Genomic DNA, 24,259 nt, shown 5'->3' with positions numbered 1-24,259 from the left:
ATGTTAGCAGTGTGTTTTTCATAAACGTCCTTTCAGTTGAAGAAATTCTCTTCTATTCCTGGTTTGTTGAGTGTTTTTTTATTTTAGCATGAAAGGGCGTTGGATTTTACTGCATCTGTTGAGGTGATCATGCATTTTTTCCTTCATTTATTCTATTAATATGGTATAGTACATTGACTGACTTTCATGTTAAACTGACCTTGCATCTGGAATAAATCCACTTAATCATAGTATATAATGCTTTAATATGTTGCTAGATTCTGTTTGCTAGTATTTTGTTAAGGATTTTGTGTCAATATTCACAAAGGATATTGGTCTGTAGTTTTCTTGTGGTGCCTTTTCTGGCTTCGTCATACCAATAACAAATACTGGGCTCATAGAATATGTTAGGATGTGCTCCCTGCTCTTCTATTTTTTGGAAGAATTTGATAAGAATTAGTGTTAATCCTTCAAACATTTGGTAGAATTCACCAGTGAAGACATCTAGTCCTGGGCTTTTTTTAAAATTAGAAGTGTTTTTATTATTGACTCAGTCTCTTTGCTATAGGTCTCTTCAGATTTTCTATTTCTTCCTGAGTCAGTTTAGATAGTTTGTGTTTTTTATAATATTTGACCATTTCATCTATATTATCTGTTGACATGTATTTATTTGTAGTATTGTTATCATTTTTATTTCTGTGAGGTAGTAATATCCCTTCTTTTCATATCTGATTTTAGTAATTTTGTCTTTTCTTTCTTTGTCCAGCTAAAGGGTAGTCAATTTAAAAAAAATTTTTTTCAAAGAACCAACTTTTCTGTTCTGTATTTTCCTATATTTTAAAATATATAAACACCTCTCTACATGCAATACTGATTGGTCAGCACATCCAGTAACTGAAATAACATTATTCTTAACACGATGAGCAGGGAGCACTCCTAGAAACTTCTTCTTACATGTCTTTAAACACCTGTCTGCACACATTACACAATGGTCAGCCCATACATTCTCAGAAATAATGCCCTTTTCAACATGCTGTGTAAGAAAGAATTTTTGAAACATTTTTTACATGTGTACTCAAACACATCTGTACATGCATTACAGAATGGTTAGCACATCCATTTGCTGAAATTACACTGTTACTTCTCTATTCTATATTTTCTTCTGTCTGCTATAATCTTTACTATTTCCTTCTTCTTGCTTTCCGTTGTTTGCTTTTCTTTCCCTAGTTTTTTAAGGAATAAAGGTAGGTTTTTAATTTATTTTTCTTTAATGTAGGCTATTAATTTCCCTCTGAGCACTGTTTTTGCTGTATCCCACAAGAATTGATATGCTGTTTAATACCAAACTTTTATCTCGAAGTTTTCTCTAATTTCCTTATTTCTTCTTTGACCCATTGGTTATTTAAGAGTATGCTATTTAATTTCCACATATTCATTTTCAAAATTTCCTTTTGTTATTGATTTCTAATTTCATGTCATTGTGGCTGGAGAACACACTTTAATCTTTTTAAATTTACTGAGACTTGTATTGTGGCCTAACATGTGGTCTTAGATAATACAGCATGTGTCCATGAGAAGGCTGTATACTCTGTTGCTGGATGGAATGTTCTGTAGATGTCTATTAAATCTAGTTGGTTTATAGGGTTGCCCATGTCTTCTATTTCCTTGCTATTCTTTATTTCTTTGCTAATTTGAGTTACTGTCTAGTACCCTTTCATTTCAGCCTCAAGAACCCATAAACATTCATGTATGGTAAGTATGATTGTTTTTTTATCTTAGAATGTCTTACTTTCTCCTATATTTTCAGTTTTGCTGGATATAGAATTCCAACAGTTGTTCTTCCATCATTTTGAATATGTCATCCAGTGCTTTCTGGCCTCTGTGGTTTCTGATGAGAAATCAGGTGTTATTGGGGATCACTTGCAAATGATGAGTTCTCTCTCTTGCTTTCAAGATTCCTTCTTGGTCTTTGGCTTTTGATAGTTTGTGATGTGTCTTGGTGTATTTCTTTGAATTTATCCTACATAGAGCTTGGTGAATTTTTTGAGTGTGTATGTTAAGGTTTTCATCAAATTTGTAAAGTTTCCTGCCCATATTTCTTCAGATATTCTTTTGGTCCTTTTCTCCCTCTTTATTCTTTCTGAGACTCCCATTGTGTGAATATTGTTGATAATATCCCAAAGGTCTCTGAGGTTCTGTTCCTTCTCTTTTCTTTCTGTTCCTCAGACTGGATAATCTCAATTGACCTTTCTTCAAGTTTGCTGATATTTTTTTTCTGCCTGCTCAAATCTGATGAACTCCTATAGTGAATTTTTCATTTCAGTTAATATACTTTCCAACTGCAGAAGTTTTTCTACAATTTTTATAAAATTATGACTAAATTTTTTTTTTTTCTTTTTGCGGTATGCGGGCCTCTCACTGTTGTGGCCTCTCCCGTTGCAGAGCACAGGCTCCGGACGCGCAGGCCCAGCGTCCATGGCTCACGGGCCCAGCCGCTCCGCGGCATATGGGATCCTCCCAGACCGGGGCACGAACCCGCATCCCCTGCATCGGCAGGCGGACTCTCAACCACTGCGCCACCAGGGAGGCCCACTAAATTATTTTTGATTATAAATTTATAACTATAAAAACATCCTTTTTGAAATTTCTACCTCTTTATTGATATTCTCTATTTGGTAAGATATTGTTCTCATACTTACTTTCAGCCCTTGAACATATTTAAAAGAGATGTTTTAAAGTCTTTTGTCTAGTAAGTCTAACATCTGGGCTTCCTCAGGGACAGCTTCTATTGACTGTTTTTTTTTTTCCTTCTGTGTATTGGCCATACTTTGAGCACCTTGCCTTTTTTTTTTCTTCTTGAAGCATAAGCATTTTTAATATTATGATGTGACCATTCTGTTGGGAAATCAGATTTTCTCACCCCATCCTTCAGAGTCTGCTGTTGGTACTTTTCGTGGTTGCTATTGCGTGTTTCAGTGACCTTCCTGAACTAATTCTGTAAAATCTATATTCTTTGTTGTGCGTGACCAGTTAAAGTGGTCCATTAGCTTAGTTGTCAGCTAATGACTGGAGATTTCAATGTCTGGAACCAAAAAAATCACCCAGTCTTTGCTGAGATGTTGTGTGTGAGAGTTGGGGCACTCCTTCAACATTCAGCCAGGTAGCTTCTAACTTTGCTTCAGCCTTCACTTTCTGCTTCCACAAAGCCTCAAGGTTACCCAGAGGTGAGTGCTTAGGGTCTTTCTGGTCTTTCTTGAGCATGCACAGTGCTAGACATGTGCACTAGATTTCTAGATTGCCAAGAATGTCAGAGTGTTTCAAAACCCTTATTAAGTATTTCATTTCTAACTTTTCTTCCCAAGCTTTTACCTTAGTCTACCATTTCTCCTAACTTCAGGCAGCAGAGAAGTGTCCTCCCCTCGACTGGCCTCTCCCCTCAACTGGCCCCTCCCCCTGGGTAGTGGCTTTAGCACTGGGCAAGTTCCAAGTTAGGCAAGAGAAAAATAAGCTTTTCAAATGGGTCTCCCAGGGCATGTCAAATAAGGACAATCTTTGCAAACGTGGTCCATTCTGCTTTCTCCAGTACCAGGAAATGTGCGATGTTATTTTCAAGGCTATTGTTGAGTTTGGGAGCAAAGTATAGGACCAGCCTAAGTTAAATACCACAAAGCATACCAAGACTCAGCTTGTTTTGCTTAGTTTTTTAATAAGCACAATCTAACTGCTATTAGTTTTTAGTTGGTTTCTAGAATTCTGAAAAAGTTGATCTTGACAGTTTTTGAAGGCCAGTTTTAATTGTTTCTTTTAGGGAGCGGCCGAATTTTGGAATTCCTTAATCCAATGTTTTTGTTGATGTCCCCAACCTATAAGACAATTTTGCATCTTAATCAAATAGCTAATTAATGTAACCCAGTCATTATGATCATCAAAGAATTAAAAATGTATGGTTGTTTTAAAACTTTCTTTTCTATGCTCTCAGCCTCTTCAACCTCAAGTACATACATGTGGCTTTCATAAAAAATGATGTTAGTTCATTTTTTCCTCTTACCTACATGCACAAACACCCTCTCAAACTGCATTGTGTCTACTTATAATACATGTGATATCTGTGCAAGACAGGGAATTCAATGACAGAAGCACATCTTAGTGGTCTTTTAAAACCTTGTTGCTTATCACAGAGACTGCCCCAGTTGGTACTTAATAAATGTGTTTAATAACAAGCACAATGAAAAATATTAGCTAACACGTATTGAGTTCTAACTTTACCCCAGGCCCTGCGTTAAACAATTTTTTTAAACTCTTTTTAAAATTGTGGAATATATAGACAAGAGTTCACGTAACATATATGTAAATTTTAGAAAGTAACAAAATGAATATACACATGCCAACACTCCATTGTAAGAACAGAACATTAGTAACTTCTAAAGATCCTGTGAGATAATCTTGAATTCCGTGTTAATCATTTCCTATATTTCCTTATAGCTTTACCACATGTGTATCCATGAATAATGTATAAATTTGTTTTATCTTTTATTTTAAAATTCTATAAATGGACTCATACTGTATTATTCTGTGATTTTTTTTTTGTTCAACATTATGTATTTGGAAATTACTTCATTTTTCACTACTGTAGAGTATTCCACTATATGGACAGACCCAAGGACGTGAGCTAATAGCAGTCAGAAAAGGCCAGGCTACGGTGAGATGATAAAAAACTCCTAAGGCAAGGAAAAAAATTTGAGGATCAAGCCCTAGAGTATGCGAAATTTTAAAGGTCACAAAGAGGCAAAAGAACCAGGGAAGGAGGTTGAGAGGGGTTTGGCTAATGAAGTGGAAGGAAAACTAGCAGAAAGTTGTGCTGTGAAAGCCTAGGAAGTATAGTATTTCAGACATAAGTGTGTGGAATACTACTGAAAGTTTAATAAAATAAGGAATGAGAAGAAACCATTGGATTTGACAACATAAAATACTATGGAGATCTCATCAGGGTTAGTTGTGTTATAGTGGTGATGCTGAAGCCATATGGGGCTAATTTAAGACATAATGGCAGCAGAAATATAAGACAGCATGCATAGGTGATCATAAAAAAAACAGCTGAGAAATGGAGGTGTGAGGATCTGGGAGGTGGAAAGTTTTAAAAAATACTAGCAACACTAGAGCACTGTGTATGCTGTTGAGAATAATCCTACAGAGAAGTCACAAGTTGCCGAAGCAAAAGAGAGGGATAACTCAGACACGTCTCTGAGAAGGTGAGAGAATGGAGTCCAGAGTCCAGATGAAGGGAACAGCCTGTCACAGGAGGAGGGACACTGTCTCCAACACAAAAGGAGGAAAGATGAAGATGAGTGCAATATATGAGGGTAGAAAAATGCAGATTAGCCTAACAGCTGTTTTCTCAATGAATTATGAAGGTCATTAACTAAGTGAAGGTGGAAAAGTCATCTTGAAAAGTGGGGAGGTGAGTTTACCAGAGACAGAGTAGAACTACAAAGCAATATTCAGTGACATTTGAAGACTGTGATCATGAATTTAAAAAGTCAATCAGTCTATTTGTGTGATTTTTCTCAGATAACATTCACCTGTTCAAGCACAAGCACAAAGAAAGAAATGGAAACGTTCAACCAGAGAGGGTTTTGGTCAGGCAAATACCTTTTCTCTCTGAAGGAAAGGCTGACACGCATTACCTAAGGTTATACTTACTCCATCTCAAAACAGTTCAAGATGCAAACTATGAAGTAAATAGCAAATACAGTGTTAAGCTAATGAATTAACACTTACAATGGTTTATTTTAACTAAGTTTTCAAGATCACACTGATATCACATTCTGCTCATCAATCTTTCATTGGTTATCTCAATTTGGTTATCTAATTAGTTATCTCAGATGTATAAAAATACTGCAATGATTGCTGCTCTAAAAACAGTTTAGTATTTTATTTGAAAAAATTAGGTAAAAAACTAAATATACTTTTTTCCTAGAAATCAAAGGAATTCACTAAAAGTAAGCAATCTTTTCTCACGATATAAATTATATAAAATTTAAGCTCTTGATTTATATCATACTTTACTTTCTTTTATATATCACATATACTCATTGAAGGAAAAAGACTAAAAATACAGATTAAATACCAAAAGAGATGATACATAATCAATCACTCTTGCTCCAAAAAAATCATATTTCAGATAGATGAACATGCCATGTTCTGTAAACACTAATTTGTTATATATTCTGTATTTGCTATTTAAATAGTAATTTTATCTTACTACTTTTCAAAATATTTTAACCTAGTCAATTTTTTCCTTATGCCTCATTTTCTCATTTATAATTTAGAGACTTAGCTCTTTTTATGGATTTACCAGAAATTAAGATATTTTGCTAATAAAAATCTGTCCTCAAAATCTGACCAACAAAGTCAAAGTAAAGTCACATCAAACACATTTAGATTTTTTTAAAAAAAAAACAAAAACAAAAACAGTGATTTTGAATCTTACTCTTGGTACAGTTCTAAAGTCAGAGCCCAAACAAGGGGCCACAATAGGGCTAGACATAATGTCAATTAGCAATCGCTACTCTGGCATTTTTCCTGCAGGGTTAGAGTATACCTTATTTCTTTGGTTTGAACACCAAAGTGTGTAGATGGTTGAAGTTAGAGCCCACATTGTACCACAAATATTCTTTTTTAAACACTAGATTTACATGCAGCACAGGATGCCTACATCCCATATGAAGTGCCAAACTTCACCTTGAATTCAGTCTAGGGCAGACACAGAGTAGAAGTCACCTTTAAATTACTTCTCTCTTTTCCTATTTTTGCTGAACGTACATTTCTGCTCCTCAGTTTAAGTATACCTACTCACAATATCTAGCAAAAAAGCAAATGAATTTTTAGGTAAAGAGATATTAGGTCATATCTTCAAACTAATTCCTAAGTTTATTTTTTAATGTACAGTTAATTTAGAACTAATCTTGTAAAAAAAAAATCCCTCAAACCTCTCATACTACTCTTTTCCCACGTTATTTATATTCCAGAATTGAGGGGAACTGCAGAGCTGGAGAGACGTGGAGTGCAGATACAGAGCAATGCCAAGCTCAGGTCAACACGTGTTACTTACTTTCACTTTACTGTGACCAAAGCAAAGCAATTATTGGGAGCTGCATTCTTATGATACAAAGAAAACTGTAACCATCAAATTTCAAAGTAAAGATTAAAAGACTAAAAACCAAGAAAACCTTCAGTGTTTTAGGAATGCAATATTTTGCTAACATATTCAAAGATAATCAGGAGAGAAGTGTCTGCACTTGCTGCGGCGATCGGTGTAGAATGCTCTCTGGATCTTTGTATTCATTGACTGGATTCATCACAGCTGCAAACATTTCACCATAGGCTCTGCAGACTAATTCTGTAGACTGTTTTATGATCTGCTCTCTATTGATAAACAAACAAAATGTGAACACATAATCTGAGAATGAAACACTAAGCATTGTAAGAAAGCTCCATACATGAACCAACGAATTTCGTTTTCATAATTATCACATATATATTATTAAAAACCATTGTACAACTACATAAGTTAGTTATTTTGGTTTGGGGATAAAAGGTTTTTTTACATTTATTATTTCTTTATTAAATCTTCTCCATTAGTATGCAGGTTGCAGGAGGGCAGGAGATGTGTTTTGTTCACTGCCTTATCTTTAGGGCTAGAACAGTGCCTGATATACCGTGGATTACTAAACAAGAAACAGGAACCGTGACCCACCATCAATGTACTGATTTTGCAAACATGACTGATAACACATTAACCTTAAAGAGGCTTATAATTATTCAAATTTATCAATACTTCAAATCTCAGAATACCTTACAATATACTGTCCTTTCACCTATAGCTCCTCAAATTTATCAATACTTCAAATCTCAGAATAACTTACAATATACTGTCTTTTCACCTATAGCTCCTACACTAATAACCGTATCTCCTAGATTTCTTATCTCTCGCAAAAATGTGACACTTGCTACAACAAATCACAGCATTTTCAAATACACATTTCTACATAAGTACATAAAAGAATAGAATTAGTTTAAAATAAACTGAAGCAAATGTTTTTAGAAAATAATAACACTGGGCTCATTAAATCTGCATTAACCCCTTATGTTTTCATGACATTTACTTCATCATCCCCAGCTACTTCTATTTCTATATACCTACTGATGAAAACATCTTTTTCTGATTTTTATAACTAAAAATGTGTCTTTAAAGCTTTACTCCCAAACCTACTTCCCTATGTCTCCTGCTTCTGTCAATGGCATAACTATGTCTCATCACCTCAGTTCAGGCCCTAACAAACTTTTGTTGCCTGAAGTATCTAAGAAAAACTCCTACCCGGTCTTTCCCCATCCAGTCTGTTCCCCATTTAACATATCATGAGCACTGCTCTTAGATTAATCTTTCTAAAGCAAACCTTTCATCATGTCTCCCCCCTACCCAGGGCCTTTCTTCAAGGAGGTTCCATGGCTTCTTCTGGTTTCAGAGAAATCAAAATTCCTTACCCTATCACTCAGAACCCTTTATAACACCTTCTGCATCACTACTCTAATGCTGTAATCCAGCACAACTCCTGACTGTTCTATCTGCCCTGCTCTTCCTGACCTCAATTCCCTTGCTTACTCACGTACCTCCATTTGCATAGAATGTCTGTCTCATCCACTTTAAATGCCCTTAATTCTCAGTAAAAATGTACTCTCTCATCCAAGAAGCCTCTCTGATCTTCTGAGCTAGAAATAATCCATTTTTAGAACATCCATGACCAAACTAATACATTTGTAAAACTATCTTCAGAAATAAGTGGATCTGTGGTCTAAAAAAGAACAAAACTAGTTAGATGGAAAGAGAAGCAGAGTCCACTTGGATCTTGAGTCATCAGCACACTGTTCTCATGGGGTATCAAACTCTTGATTTAAGCAATTTTGATTTGTTGGAGCAACCTAACATTTTCCCCAAATTGCTAAAGCTCCCAAAATGAGACTGGGTAGAAGGAAGGTATGCTGAGCAAATTTTCTGAGCAGAGTGGAGTAATGCTATTGGCTGTACCACCTTTTTGTTGGAAGGGAGGATGGTAGAAACTGGTTTGGAAATGTACTTATCCAGATGAAGCTTTGAGATTTTTTTTTAATCTGTTGATTAGTGATTGTTCCTATAATTAACTGAGCCTAACAATAAATGCAACAAAATGACATAAAAGTTATTTTCCATAAATGATATAGCTGAAAATACTCTAACTAGCATTTGAAAAATCTGTTAACTATACATTCGATACCCATTTTGCAAGAAGTTAAATAATGGATTTTATCTTTTTTATTCCAGTTTTATTGAGATATAATTGACATACAGCACTGTATAAGGTGTACAACATAATGATTTGATTTACATCATTAATGATTATCACAGTAACTTTAGTGAACATCCATCATCTCATATAGGTTGAAAATTAAAGGAATAAAATTCTTTTTCTTATGATGACAACTTTTAGGATTTACTCTTAACAACTTTCATATATAATGAGCAGTGTTAATTATATTTATCATGTTGTACATTACATCCCTGGTACTTTAAATAATGGATTTTAGCTACAGCACTTTTAGTTCTTTACTAAAAGCAGTAAGATGTTTTATTTGAATTGTTGTATTTTATTTTTTCTTGAAGTATAGCGGATTTACAATGTTGTCGCAATCTCTGCTATACAGCACAGTGACGTTTACACATAGATTCTTTTTGTAATATTCTTCTCCATTATGGTTTATCCCAGGAGACTGGATATAATTCTCTGTGCTATAAACTTGGACTTTGTTGTTTACCCATTCTAAATGTAATCGTTTGCATCTACCAGCCCCAAATTCCCAGCCCATCCCTCTCCCTCCCCTTCTAAAAGCAGTAAGATTTTTGGAGGTGTAGAAGGCATTCATTACTCACACCTCATACTCTAAAATCTATACTCAGTCTGAACACAGTGTATACTTATGCTACATAAGGAATACACAAACAGGGCTACTCCTTCTCACAAGAAGTTTAAAATCAGAATAAGGTACAATAATGAATATCAAACACATTTTTTAAAAATCCAGAGGAGAGAGCAGAAGCAAGAAATACTACAATCCCGCAGCCTGTGGAACAAAAACCACATTCACAGAAAGATAGACAAGATGAAAAGGCAGAGGGCTATGTACCAGATTAAGGAACAAGATAAAACCCCAGAAACACAACTAAATGAAGTGGAGACAGGCAACCTTCCAGAAAAAGAATTCAGAATAATGATAGTGAAGATGATCCAGGACCTCGGAAAAAGAATGGAGGCAAAGATCGAGAAGATTCAAGAAATGTTTAACGAAGACCTAGAAGAATTAAAGAACAAACAAACAGAGATGAACAATACAATAACTGAAATGAAAACTACACTAGATGGAATCAATAGCAAATTAACTGAGGCAGAAGAATGGATAAGTGACCTGGAAGACAGAATGCTGGAATTCACTGCTGTGGAACAGAATAAAGAAAAAAGAATGAAAAGAAATGAAGACAGCCTAAGAGACCTCTGGAACAACATTAAATGCAACATCATATGCATTATAGGGGTCCCAGAAGGAGAAGAGAGAGAGAAAGGACCAGAGAAAATATTTGAAGAGATTATAATCGAAAACTTCCCTAACACTGGAAAGGAAATAGCCACCCAAGTCCAGGAAGCGCAGAGAGTCCCACACAGGATAAACTCAAGGAGAAACATGCCGAGACACATAGTAATCAAACTGGCAAAAATTAAAGACAAAGAAAAATTACTGAAAGCAGCAAGGGAAAAATGACAAATAACACACAAGGGAACTCCCATAACGTTAACAGTTGATTTCTCAGCAGAAACTCTATAAGCCAGAAGGGAGTAGCATGATATACTTAAAGTGATGAAAGGGAAGAACTTACAACCAAGATTATTCTACCCGGCAAGGATCTCATTCAGATTCGATGGAGAAATCAAAAGCGTTACAGAGAAGCAAAAGCTAAGAGAATTCAGCACCACCAAACCAGCTCTACAACAGATGCTAAAGGAACTTCTCTAGGCAGGAAACACAAGAGAAGGAAAAGGACCTACAAAAACAAATGCAAAACAATTAAGAAAATGGTCATAGGAACATACATATTGATAACTACCTTAAACATGAATGGATTAAATGCTACAACCGAAAGACACAGACTTGCTGAATGGATACAAAAGCAAGACCCATATATATGCTGTCTACAAGAGACCCACTTCAGACCTACGGACACATACAGACTGAAAGTGAGGGGATGGAAAAAGATATTCCATGCAAATGGAAATCGAAAGAAAGCTGGAGTAGCAATACTCATATCAGATAAAATAGACTTTAAAATAAAGAATGTTACAAGACACAAGGAAGGACACTACATAATGATCAAGGGATCAACCCAAGAAGATATAACAATTATAAATATATATACACCCAACATAGGAGCACCGCAATACATAAGGCAACTGCTAACAGCTATAAAAGAGGCAATCAACAGTAACACAATAATAGTGGGGGACATTAACACCTCACTTACACAAACGGACAGATCATCCAAAATGAAAATAAATAAGGAAACAGAAGTTTTAAATGACACAACAGACCAGATAGATTTAATTGATATTTATAGGACATTCCATCCCAAAACAGCAGATTACACTTTCTTCTCAAGTGCACACAGAACATTCTCCAGGATAGATCACATCTTGGGTCACAAATCAAGCCTCAGTAAATTTAAGAAAACTGAAATCATATCAAGCATCTTTTCTGACCACAACGCTATGAGATGAGAAATCAATTACAGGGAAAAGAACGTAAAAAACACAAACACATGGAGGCTAAACAATACATTACTAAATAACCAAGAGATCACTGAAGAAATCAAAGAGGAAATCAGAAAATACCTAGAGACAAATGACAATGAAAACACGATGATCCAAAACCTATGGGATGCAGCAAAAGCAGTTCTAGGAGGGAAGTTTATAGCTATACAAGCCTACCTCAAGAAACAAGAAAAATCTCAAACAATCTAACCTTACACTAAAGGAACTAGAGAAAGAAGAACAAACAAAACCCAAAGTTAGCAGATGGAAAGAACACATAAAGATCAGAGCAGAAATAAATGAAATAGAAACAAAGAAAACAATAGCAAAGATCAATAAAACTAAAAGCTGGTTCTTTGAGAAGACGAACAAAATTGATAAACCATTAGCCAGACTCATCAAGAAAAAGAGGGAGAGGACTCAAATCAATAAAATTAGAAATGAAAAAGGAGAGGTTACAACAGACACCGCAGAAATACAAAGCATCCTAAGAGACTACTACAAGCAACTCTATGCCAATAAAATGGACAACCTGGAAGAAATGGACAAATTCTTAGAAAGGTATAACCTTCCAAGACTGAACCAGGAAGAAATAGAAAATATGAACAGACAAATCACAAGTAATGAAAGTGAAACTGTGATTAAAAATCTTCCAACAAACAAAAGTCCAGGACCAGATGGCTTCACGGGTGAATTCTATCAAACATTCAGAGAAGAGCTAACACCCATCCTTCTCAAACTCTTCCAAAAAACTGCAGAGGAAGGAACACTCCCTAACTCATTCTATGAGGCCACCATCACCCTGATACCAAAACCAGACAAAGACACTAGAAAACAACAATATTACAGACTAATATCACTGATGAATATAGATGCAAAAATCCTCAACAAAATACTAGCAAACAGAATCCAACAACACATTAAAATTTAATTGATATTTATAGGATTAAAAGGATCATACACCATGATCCAGTGGGATTTATCCCAGGGATGCAAGGATTCTTCAATATATGCAAATCAGTCAATGTGATACACCATATTAACGAATTGAAGAATAAAAACCATATGATCATCTCAATAGATGCAGAAAAAGCTTTTGACAAAATTCAACACCCGTTTATGATAAAACTCTCCAGAAAGTGGGCATAGAGGGAACCTACCTCAACATAATAAAGGCCATATATGACAAACTCACAGAAAACATCATTCTCAATGGTGAAAAACTGAAAGCATTTCCTCTAAGATCAGGAACAAGACAAGGATTTCCACTCTCACCACTATTATTCAACATAGTTTTGGAAGTCCTAGCCATGGCAATCAGAGAAGAAAAAGAAATAAAAGGAATACAAATTGGAAAAGAATAACTAAAACTGTCACTGTTTGCAGATGACATGATACTATACATAGAGAATCCTAAAGGTGCCACCAGAAAACTACTAGAGCTGATCAATGAATTTGGTAACGTTGCAGGATACAAAATTAACGCACAGAAATCTCTTGCATTCTTATACACTAATGATGAAAAACCTGAAAGAGAAATTAAGGAAACACTCCCATTTACCATTGCAACAGAAAGAATAAAATACCTAGGAATAAACCTACCTAGGGAGACAAAAGACCTGTATGCTGAAAACTATAAGACACTGATGAAAGAAATTAAAGATGATAGCAACAGATGGAGAGATATACCATGTTCTTGGATTAGAAGAATCAATATTGTGAAAATGACTATAACTACCCAAAGCAATCTACAGATTCAATGCAATCCCTATCAAATTACCAATGGCATTTTTTATGGAACTAGAACAAAAAATCTTAAAATTTGTATAGACACACAAAAGACCCCGAATAGCCAAAGCAGTCTTGAGGGAAAAAAACGGAGCTGGAAGAATCAGACTCCCTGACTTCAATCAAGACAACATGGTACTGGCACAAAAACAGAAACATAAATCAATGGAACAAGATAGAAAGCCCAGAGATAAACCCATGCACCTATGGTCAACTAATCTATGACAAAGGAGGCAAGGATATACAATGGAGAAAAGACAGTCTCTTCAATAAGTGGCGCTGGGAAAACTGGACAGCTAAATGTAAAAGAATGAAATTAGAACACTCCCTAACACCATACACAAAAATAAACTCAAAATGGATTAGAGACCTAAATGTAAGACCAGACACTATAAAAGTCTTAGAGAAAAACATAGGAAGAACACTCTTTGACATAAATCAGAGCAAGATCTTTTTTGATCCACCTCCTAGAGTAATGGAAATAAAAACAGAAATAAACAAATGGGACCTAATGAAACTGAAAAGCTTTTGCACAGCAAAGGAAACCATAAACAAGATGAAAAGACAACCCTCAGAATGGGAGAAAATATTTGCAAACGAATCAACGGACAAAGGATTAATCTCCAAAATATATAAACAGCTCATGCACCTCAACATTAAAAAAACAAACAACCCAATCCAAAAATGGGCAAAAGACCTAAACAGACATTTCTCCAAAGAAGACATACAGATGGCCAAGAAGCACATGAAAAGCTGCTCAACGTCACTAATTATTAGAGAAATGCAAATCAAAACTGCCATGAGGTATCACCTCACACCAGTTAGAATGGGCATCATCAGAAAATCTACAAACAACACATGCTGGAGAGGGTGTGGAGAAAAGGGAACCCTCTTGCACTGCTGGTGGGAATGTAAATTGATAAATCCACTATGGAGAACAGTATGGAGGTTCCTTAAAGAACTAAAAACAGAATTACCATATGACTCAGCAATCCCACTACTGGGCATATACCCAGACAAAACCATAATTCAAAAAGACACATGCACCCCAATGTTCATTGCAGCACTATTTACAATAGCCAGGTCACGGAAGCAACCTAAATGCCCATCAACAGACGAATGGATAAAGAAAATGTGGTACATATATACAAATGGATTATTACTCAGCCATAAAAAGGAACATAACTGGGTCATTTGTTGAGACCTGGATGGATCTAGAGACTGTCATACAGAGTGAAGTAAGTCAGAAAGAGACAAACAAATATCGTATATTAATGCATATATGTGGAACCAAGAAAAATGGTACAGATGAACCGGTTTTCAGGACCAAAATAGAGACACAGATGTAGAGAACAAATGTGTGGACACCAAGAGGGGAAAATGGCGGGAGGGTGGGCGTGGGGGGGTGATGAATTGGGCGATTGGGATTGACATGTATACACTGATGTGTATTAAATTGATGACGAATAAGAAAAAAGAAAAAAAAAGTGCTCATAACTTAATAAGAAAAAAAATCCAGAGGATAGAAATGCAATGGAAATAGACATTCTCCAAGTGAATCTGAGTCAAATCCAAACTGTAAAGAGCAAGAACTGTGTCTTTAGTGATTCCATATTTCTGGACAAATGTTAAGAGTTCAAAGCCAGGTACATGTCCATACACTCATGTTCATTAAAGTCTTTCTAATGAATTATATATGGTAGAGATAAAATGGTATAGTGAAGGACATTACTGTCAGAAGATCTTGACTCTAGTTGAAGTTCTGCTACTTACTGCTGCCTTGAACAAGTAATTTAACCATTCCAGGACTTAATTTCACGACTGTAAAACAAAATACTGACCTCGATAATCTTTACAAGACACTTCCAGCTTTAAAATTGTATCATTTCATTGAGAGTTAAGAGCATTTTAATGAACTGTGGTTAAAAAATCTCTATGTGTTTATTTACACCCATATATACACATATACATACAGACACACACATTACTTTGGAGAATTTGGTTCCCTAAATAATGAGTTGTAGTAAGCATATCAGTTATTTGTATAAAAACGGGTGGTGTTTCTAAAGTGCTAAAGCAATTTTCTTGCCATTTTGCTATCTCCTCCTTCTTATTTATAATGCTAATTACTATGTAAGTTCATCCTTTATGTGAAAAAGTATACACATGTATTTGTATATCTGCCTGCCTGCCTGGTGTCATGGCCCAAATTATTCACTAATACCATGTACAAAATACAAAGTTCAAATAATGATAAATCATTACAGTGACAAATAAAATCAATATTCAAAATAGAAAAATTCAGGAATTCTATAAATACAAAATGACCAGAAAATCATCTCAGTCTAGTCATGTGCTTCTGAAAACGTGGAATGTCCTTATCTACTGATCACTTCATCTACAGGTAAAGAATAGCAGTACCTTTTTTTTCCTTTAAGTCATGTATGTTATTTTCCAGCATGGGTACCCACCTCAGATTTTACTTTCTGTATTTTGATCAATCACAGCCAATTACATAGCTGATGGACAGAGTACATTTAGAACTGTTTCTCTATGTCACAATTCTAAAGGTAAGTTCTGCTTTTCACATGACCAACAGATATGCAAAAGGCCAGTTAAAATGGAAAAGCAAAATCTGAATGTAAGCCAACATTCATCTATAAAGTTAGACGATTAACTTTCTTGGTCTCTTTACTACCATAAAATTCTCATAGTAATTTCAAAAAATTTTAAAACATGACTCATACAAATAATGTCAAAAATTTAATAACTCAATGAGGAAATTACTAAGATGGTAAAGCTGGTTAAAACATTCTGAGGAACTGGTTATTTACAGGTATTTAAAAAGGAAGGTTAGAATAAATTAAGTTACATATAAAATGAGTTAACGTCCCATGGAGCAAGAAAAAACACAGGACATGGAAAACCATGGAACCTTTAATCAATAGTAAACAGAGAATCAAACAAGGTGCATTCCTCTAAATAATTAAATAATTTTTGATGGACCTGTTAACAATGTTTCAGTATGACAATGAAAAGACATGCTGGGGCTTCCCTGGTGGTGCAGTGGTTAAGAATCTGCCTGCCAATGCAGGGGACATGGGTTCGAGCCCTGGTTCAGGAAGATCCCACATGCCATGGAGCAACTAAGCCCATGCAGCACAACTCCTGAGCCTGCGCTCTAGAGCCCGTGAGCCACAACTACTGAGCCCGCATGCCACAACTACTGAAGCCCACGCACCTAGAGCCCGTGCCCGGCAACAATAGAAGCCACCGCAATGAGAAGCCCGCACACTGCAACAAAGAGCAGCCCCCTCTCGCCGCAACTAGAGAAAGCCTGCGCACAACAACGAAGACCCAACAAAGCCAAATATAAATAAATAATAATAAAAAAAAAAAGACATGCTGTTCTCCCAGACCCTATATGCCTTATTTTCATGTTTTGGAAAGTCTTTCTTACTTTTGCAAAGTACAGTTTTTCTTTTCCCATATAGTCTGTTATAGCAGTATACATCAAAGATATAGCTAATGTGCTATGAGAAAAAGGAAGAAGAAATAAATGAGGAGAAGATGAGTTTGTTACATAATTTCACATAAAGGCAACATATTTTAGTTACCTATGCATGGGAATTCCATACCTTAAGAAATTTAACTTGTCCAGTTATAAATGTCATAATGCCATAAAAATATGGTATTATAAATTACAAAAATACTAACAAAGATAATTGTATAACTAAACGGAGATACCATTCTCATTTTAAAATATGTTCATTGAAATTATGTATATTTTAAATAATTATTTAATGTACTGAGCCGTGATAAGAAATGAACTGCTTACTTCCAGAATCAGTGAGCTTGTCATTAATCAGTACTTTAGGATTTTGGTTGCTATAACAACGTAATACAACTTTCATCATTACCATAAACCCAGCACTTCTAAAAATAACTTATTTCAACATTCAGGTTCTGTGATCACTAAAATTGAGCTTTATTACAGCGTTACAGTTAAGAGTGCAATTAAACACGCCACAGGAGAAAAGAAGGTGTTAACACTTTAAACCTGAAAAACTAAGAAAAAAATATACTTATAATAGACTGGTTTAAAAACGTACATTTTTGATTTCTCTTTATCACAATATAAACAGCAAAGGTGCCATAGTGGGTCAGCTTTCTGTCATTCACAGTAAAATTAAAGCATATTTTAGATGAGAACAAGGCACATATCTCACATAAGCCTTATCTATCACACATGCCTAACATTTCTGAGCTTCCTCTAAAAATAATAAAACAATGTAATCTCAACATAGAAAGAGTTAATAAAAATACAGTACAAGCTAGTGTTAAAGAGAATAGGCTCTGGAATACTGGATTCGAATCTTGGCTCTGCTTCTTGCTAATTGTGTCACCTTGTTTCAATTATTTAACCTTTCTAAAAATGTCCTCTTCTGAAAAATGGAGGATTAAGCGAAGGCAACCCTTTCAAGGATCACTCTAGTTGAGATGCTAAGATTAGATTGGAGAGGTTGGTGTGGCAATGATAGAGAGAGCAAGGGTGAAAACAGAATAGATCCAAGGCTAACATGATAATACAGGCACAGATGATACTACCTTGGACCAGAGTGGCAACTGTGGAGATGGTCAAAAGTGACCAGAGTCTCCTCTCATATATTTCTTTCTAGATAAATATTTAATAAAATGGTTCCACGGCAATTTTGACTGGAGTTATGCTGAACTTACAGATTACTACACTACATACCCAGTTAGAGATGAATACCATGTGTTCATGTTGGAACATTGGAAATCTACAACAAACATCACAGTTGATGATGAAACATCAGAAACATTAAAGTTCAAAATAAAATATGCACACTCACCATTACATCTACTGTTTACTTTGGAGCACCTAGCCAATACAATGAGTTTAGTCATAAAACTGAAAAAAATTAATGAAACTCATTAACTTTAGATGTCTGTACCAAAAACAAAAAATCAAGGCAAACAATTGATAAACTAATATAACTAAGAATTTAGTTAACTGGCCAGATTCAAAATTAACATAAAATTTAGTACTTTCCCTGTACATCAGCAATATCTAATCAGAACATGTAATGGAAAATAAAACACCTTATAAAAGCCACAGAATTGTTTCCTAGGAATAAACCCAATAACATACATGGAAAATTATATGAAGAAACTGTAAATCTTTCTTGAAAATTCTAAAAGAAGATCTGGATAAACAGGCATACCATGTTCATAGATGGGAATACTCACTAGTGGCCTTCTTATTTTCTTTTTGTTCATTTTTACATTAGCTTGGTGAATGTTTTATATGCACTTTAAAAGAATGTTATTTTCCATAGTTGTGTGTGGTATTCTTTCTATTGGGCTGAGCTGATTAGTGACATTGTTCAGTTCTTTTACACTGAGCTAGTTTTCTAATTTTCCTATCAATTATTGACAGAGGAGGGTTGAAATATCAAAATGTCCATTTATCTATTCTTCCTCAATTCTATAAACTTATACTTCATGTTTTATGAAGTTCTGCTACTAGTTGCCCATATTTACTATTATATCTTCTTCATGAATTGATCCTATTATTGTGAAATATCCCTCTTTATCTTTGGTATTATCTGTCCATCAGTCTAATTTTTCTGATATTAATATCAGAATATAGCTACTTCAACTTTATTATAATTTTTATTTACATGGTATATCTTATACCATATTTTTAAATGGTGTCCCTATATTTAAAGTGGATTTGTTATAGACAGCAGACAGTTGGGCCATGCATTTTCACCCAGTCTAATACCACTGCTTTTTAACTGGAGTGTGTAGTTCTTTTACATTTAATATAGTTACTTATAAGGATGAATTTAAGTCTATCATCTTGTTAGCTGTTTTATATTTGTCCCATCTGTTCTTTTCTTCTCCTTTTCTGCCTTCTTTTGATATAACAGTTTTTTTAACATTCTATTTTATCTGTTGGAATGTTAGACAATATTTTAGTGCTTGCTGTAAGGTTTACAATCTACCTTCAAACAATATTATACACTTCATGAGTAAACTTACAACATCACAACAGTATACTTCTACTTCCCTCCCACTCCATCTTTTGTGCTTTTGTAGTCATAAACTTTATTTCTCTGTGTTAAGAACTCCACAATTGTTATTATTTTTATTTCAAACTGTCTACTATCTTTTATATTTAGCATTTCCTGCACTTGTCATTCCTCTGTGTAAATAGGAGTTTTCTTCTGGAATCACTTTCCTTCAGCCTGAAGAACTTCCTTTATCATTTCTTGCAGTATACTAATGCTAAATCCTTTTTTTTTTTTTTTTTTTTTCTTCTGCAGTACACGGGCCTCTCACTGTTGTGGCCTCTCCCGTTGCGGAGCACAGGCTCCGGACACGCAGGCTCAGCAGCCATGGGTCACGGGCCTAGTCGCTCCATGGCATGTGGGATCTTCCCGGACTGGGGCACGAACCCGTGTCCCCTGCATCGGCAGGCAGACTCTCAACCACTGCACCACGAGGGAAGCCCAATCCTCTCTACTTTTGTTTATCTTATCTCAAAATGTATTTATTTCACTTTCAGTTTCAAAAATACTTCTGATGAATACACAAAGTTGAAAGTGTTTTATCATCCACCTTTTTAAAGATGCTATTCTATTGTTTTCTGGTTTGAACTCTTTCTAACAAGAAGTCAGTAGTATACTTATCATTGTTCCCCACATATAATACATCTTTTTTTCCTCTGGCTGCTTTTTAAGTTTTTTTCTCTTTATCACTGGTTTTCAATAATTTAATTATGGTGTACCTTGGTACTGCTTTCCTTGTGATTTATTTAGCTTCTTCACTCTGTGGGTTGTTTTCCATCACATTTGAAAAAAATTCTTTTATGCCTTCAAATTTTTTATGCCTCAATCTCACTATGACACTCCACTTACACCTGTATTAGAATGTTTATTGTTATCTCACAATTCACCTAGACTCTCTTCATCTTTTTTCCAGCTTTTAATTTTTTCCTATCTGTACTTCCACTTGGACAATTTCTATTGTCCTTCTTTCAAGTTGACTTATCTTTCCCTCTAGAATGTCCAACTGAAAGTTAAGCCTATCCGGTGAGATTTTCATTTTAGATACTGTAATTTTCAGGCCTAGAATTCCCATTTTGTAAAATTCCTAACTTTTCCTCTCAATATAATTTTCCTTTAAGTCCTTGAACACACTTAAATAGTTGTTTTAAAGACCTTACCTGCGAATTCTGTAAACTATACCAGTAAGTCGACAGATTTTGCTTCTAGTTTTGGTTCATATTTTCCTACTACTTAAAACCTAAGTGTTTTTTTTTCCGGCGAGCTCAGCACTATAAATGCTACACTGTTGATTGTCTGTATTCTGTCATACTTACGAGTGCTAAGTTTTGTTCTGGAAGGCAGTTAATTTAGTAAAGATCCACGTGATCTTCTAGAGGTTTGTTTTTAAGCTTTATTAGTGTGAGTCAAAAGTAGTCTTTACTGTAGAACAGACTAGCCTTACTTTTAAGGCTTGGACTTTCCAAGGTCTCTAAGGCACTGTTGGAGACTGTTTCCATTAGTCGTTATTTCTCTGGTAGGCTCACCCCACCCCCACTCCCAAACCTGCGTTATTTTTGTTTACACAGGTATCCCTGAGAGTTAAAGACAGGTGGCTTAAAAGGAGGCAGTTAAAGAGAAGAAAATTATTCTCTCACTGTTGTGGCCTCTCCCGTCGCGGAGCACAAGCTCCGGATGGGCAGGCCCAGCGGCCATGGCTCACGGGCCCAGCCGCTCCACGGCATGTGGGATCTTCCTGGACCGGGGCACGAACCCGTGTCCCCTGCATCGGCAGGCGGACTCTCAACCACTGTGCCAACCAGGGAAGCCCCTACCTCTTTTAAAAAACCAAAGTAATTCTTTTTAAAGATACCTGCTTTGTTTCTAGCATATATAATAGAGGAAGATTCCTGAATAAAAGAATCCTCAAATCATATCCACTTTTCTACATGCTCACTTTAGGAAGTATCTATGGTCTCCTTATTTCTTAAATTACTCATATAAACAATTCTGACTCAGTAAGAAAAGACACTGAGAATATTTTATAAATATGCATAGCTGTGGTTTCTGTAGTCAAACCTCTATTTTTATACCATTAAAAGGTAAATGTTGGAGTCTGGCGTTGAAAAAAGAACAACGCCCTTCTAATTCATCACAAGGAAGGAAGAACTCTTTAAGGATATTTTAATTTTCTATTCTTTTCTTCATTATCTATACAATCTCACTTTCTGGCTACCTAAATGTATTCAATAGTTTATGCCAAGGATGAAGTGCTCAGTCAAAATCTCCTTTGAAAGGCAGTCAAACTACAAGACAAGAAAAAGGGAGACAAGAATGACAGGTGTCCCAAAGGTACTGCAATCACAGAGACAAGCAAAGTTCAGGAGAACAGAATATTAACAAAACAAAATGAGACAGGAATAAAAAAAAGAAAGTTTTACATTTCAAAGCTCTATTTCAAAGAAACAATTGACATTTTAAATACAATATGAATAGAAAGAAATTGAGAACATAAAGACATGAAAATATTTTTGCTTAAAAATGAATTATCATTTTGAAAAGGTTCAAAATTTAACTAAATGAAAGTTATCTCCTATTATTTCAAATGCTTTATAAATAAGATCAAATATAATACCATGACTATACAGTAGGAGAAATAAGAACAGAAAGTATTTTTGAGGGTAGGACCTGCCATCAATCAAAAAAAGGGGAAAAAGCAGTCAGAGTATCTGCTTTAATGCTGAATCTTAAATGTGTTAAATGACTTACATTTTCATAGCAACCTGATTTTTAAAATAAGTAGCCAAACTGATACCATAATTTTTCTTCTTAAAAAAACCTGAAAATACATTCATAGGTTACATTTAATTTTAGAATACTTTGCAAAAAACATTTTAGAAATTTTCTGAATGAAAAAAGGAGTAAATAGGTACTGACCAATTCTTAGTTGCACTATTATTTACATAAACCATATGTATATCTCAATTTTTTAATGTCATTATAATTAGTATGAATTTATAACAGGATGCTAGGTCCATACTATACAATCAAAATACTAATTTAAAAGTTTAGATTTTTAAGTAACGTACCACAAACGATGTTCATTTGACTCTGTTAATAAAACAGAGTTGGCTACGTAACACTTTGAAGTTTTTACAGAAAAAGACAATATAATCTAAATTAAAATATAAACAATAATGTGAAAAAATATTTGCAAATTATGTAACAGACCAATTATCCTTAATTATATTATCCTTAATATAGAATGAGATCACACAGAAATTATTACCACATTAAATTATTACTGTTAAACAATGGGACAATAAAAGTGGAAAGCTAAAATATTTCTTCAGTGACAGAACACAAACATTTGATTTGAAATATCATTTAAGCTTTAGAAAATCTCAGAAGTCCTCAGAGATAAAGAATTCAGTAGATCCATATGAAGTGCTTAATCCTACTGCTAATTCAGTAACTTTACTTTAAACTCTTACTAAGAAAAGAAAAAAGATCTATTAAGAGGTATCCTTGAGTATAAGGACATATACTTTTAAATTTTGATAAACGTTGCCAAATTGACCTCTAAAAGGATTATACTAATTTATACTCTCACCAACAGTGTAAAAATGCCTATTTTCCCAGACCATTTCAATTGCCATATAACAAACTTTTTATTTTCAGTAATTTAATAGGCAGAAATTCTCACTGCTGTTTTAATTTGCATGTTTTGATAATTATCTTCTCATATATTTGTTTGCCATTTGCACTTCTTCTATGAACTGTCCAAATATATGGTGCATTATTTTGTACTGATTTGTGGGATCTCATTCTATATAGGATAATACAATTAAGCATAATAGGTCTGTTATATAATTTGCAATTTTTTTCCACATTATTGTTCATATTTTAATTTAGTTTATATAGTCTTTTTCTGTAAAAACTTCGAAGTGTTATGTAGCCAAATCTGTCTGTTTTTTTCTTACAGCATCTGGACTACATGCCATCCTTTGAAACACATTAAAATTTCCCCTCAAGCATTATAGAGTCACACCCCAGTATCCGAGGGGGACTGGTTCCAGGACCCCCTCAGATATCAAAGTTCAGAATGCTCAAATCCCTTATATAAAATGGCACAGTATTTGCATCTAATCTCCACACACCCTCCCATAAACTTTAAATCATCTCTAGATTACTTCTAATACCTGATACAATGTAAATGCTATGTAAATAGCTGCCAGTGTGCAGCAAATTCAAGCTCTACTTTTTGGAACTTTCCAGAATTGTTTTTTTTTGGGGGGGGGCAACTATTTTCAATCCGCAGTTGGTGGAATATGCGGATGTGGAACCTGCAGATATGGAGAGTTGACTATTAGGAAAAGAATAATGGTATGTTTTATACTTATAGTGATGCTCCAAAGAATTCAACATTCAAATACTAAGTACTGAAACGTGTAGTTAAATATAAAAGAACTGCAGGTATTTGGTTAAAAAAAGTAACTAAGAAACACATGCAATTTGAATTACGGC

At 34.8% G+C, this 24,259-nt stretch overlaps 1 protein-coding gene across 2 annotated transcripts in view; it reads right to left on the bottom strand.

Moving 5' to 3' along the window:
- Nucleotides 1-4,169: 4,169 nt before the first annotated feature.
- The window catches only part of COG6 (component of oligomeric golgi complex 6), a 62,926-nt gene continuing 42,836 nt past the window's right edge, over nt 4,170-24,259 (bottom strand). Inside the window, exon 19 of one of the 2 annotated variants that reach the window (XM_082602283.1) lies at nt 4,170-7,404. In XM_082602283.1, coding sequence (XP_082458409.1) covers nt 7,257-7,404 — 148 coding nt within the window. In that variant the 3' untranslated portion in view covers nt 4,170-7,256. Of the gene's footprint in view, nt 7,405-8,652; nt 8,832-24,259 lie in introns of those variants that run through there. The other variant, XM_082602284.1, reaches the window with a different exon arrangement.

This window comes from Mesoplodon mirus, assembly GCF_964341445.2.
Source record: "Mesoplodon mirus genome assembly, chromosome: 17".
Lineage (NCBI taxonomy): Eukaryota > Metazoa > Chordata > Mammalia > Artiodactyla > Ziphiidae > Mesoplodon > Mesoplodon mirus.
The sequence above is the reverse complement of the archived record's forward strand: the minus strand, read 5'-3'. Positions and strand labels throughout refer to the sequence as shown.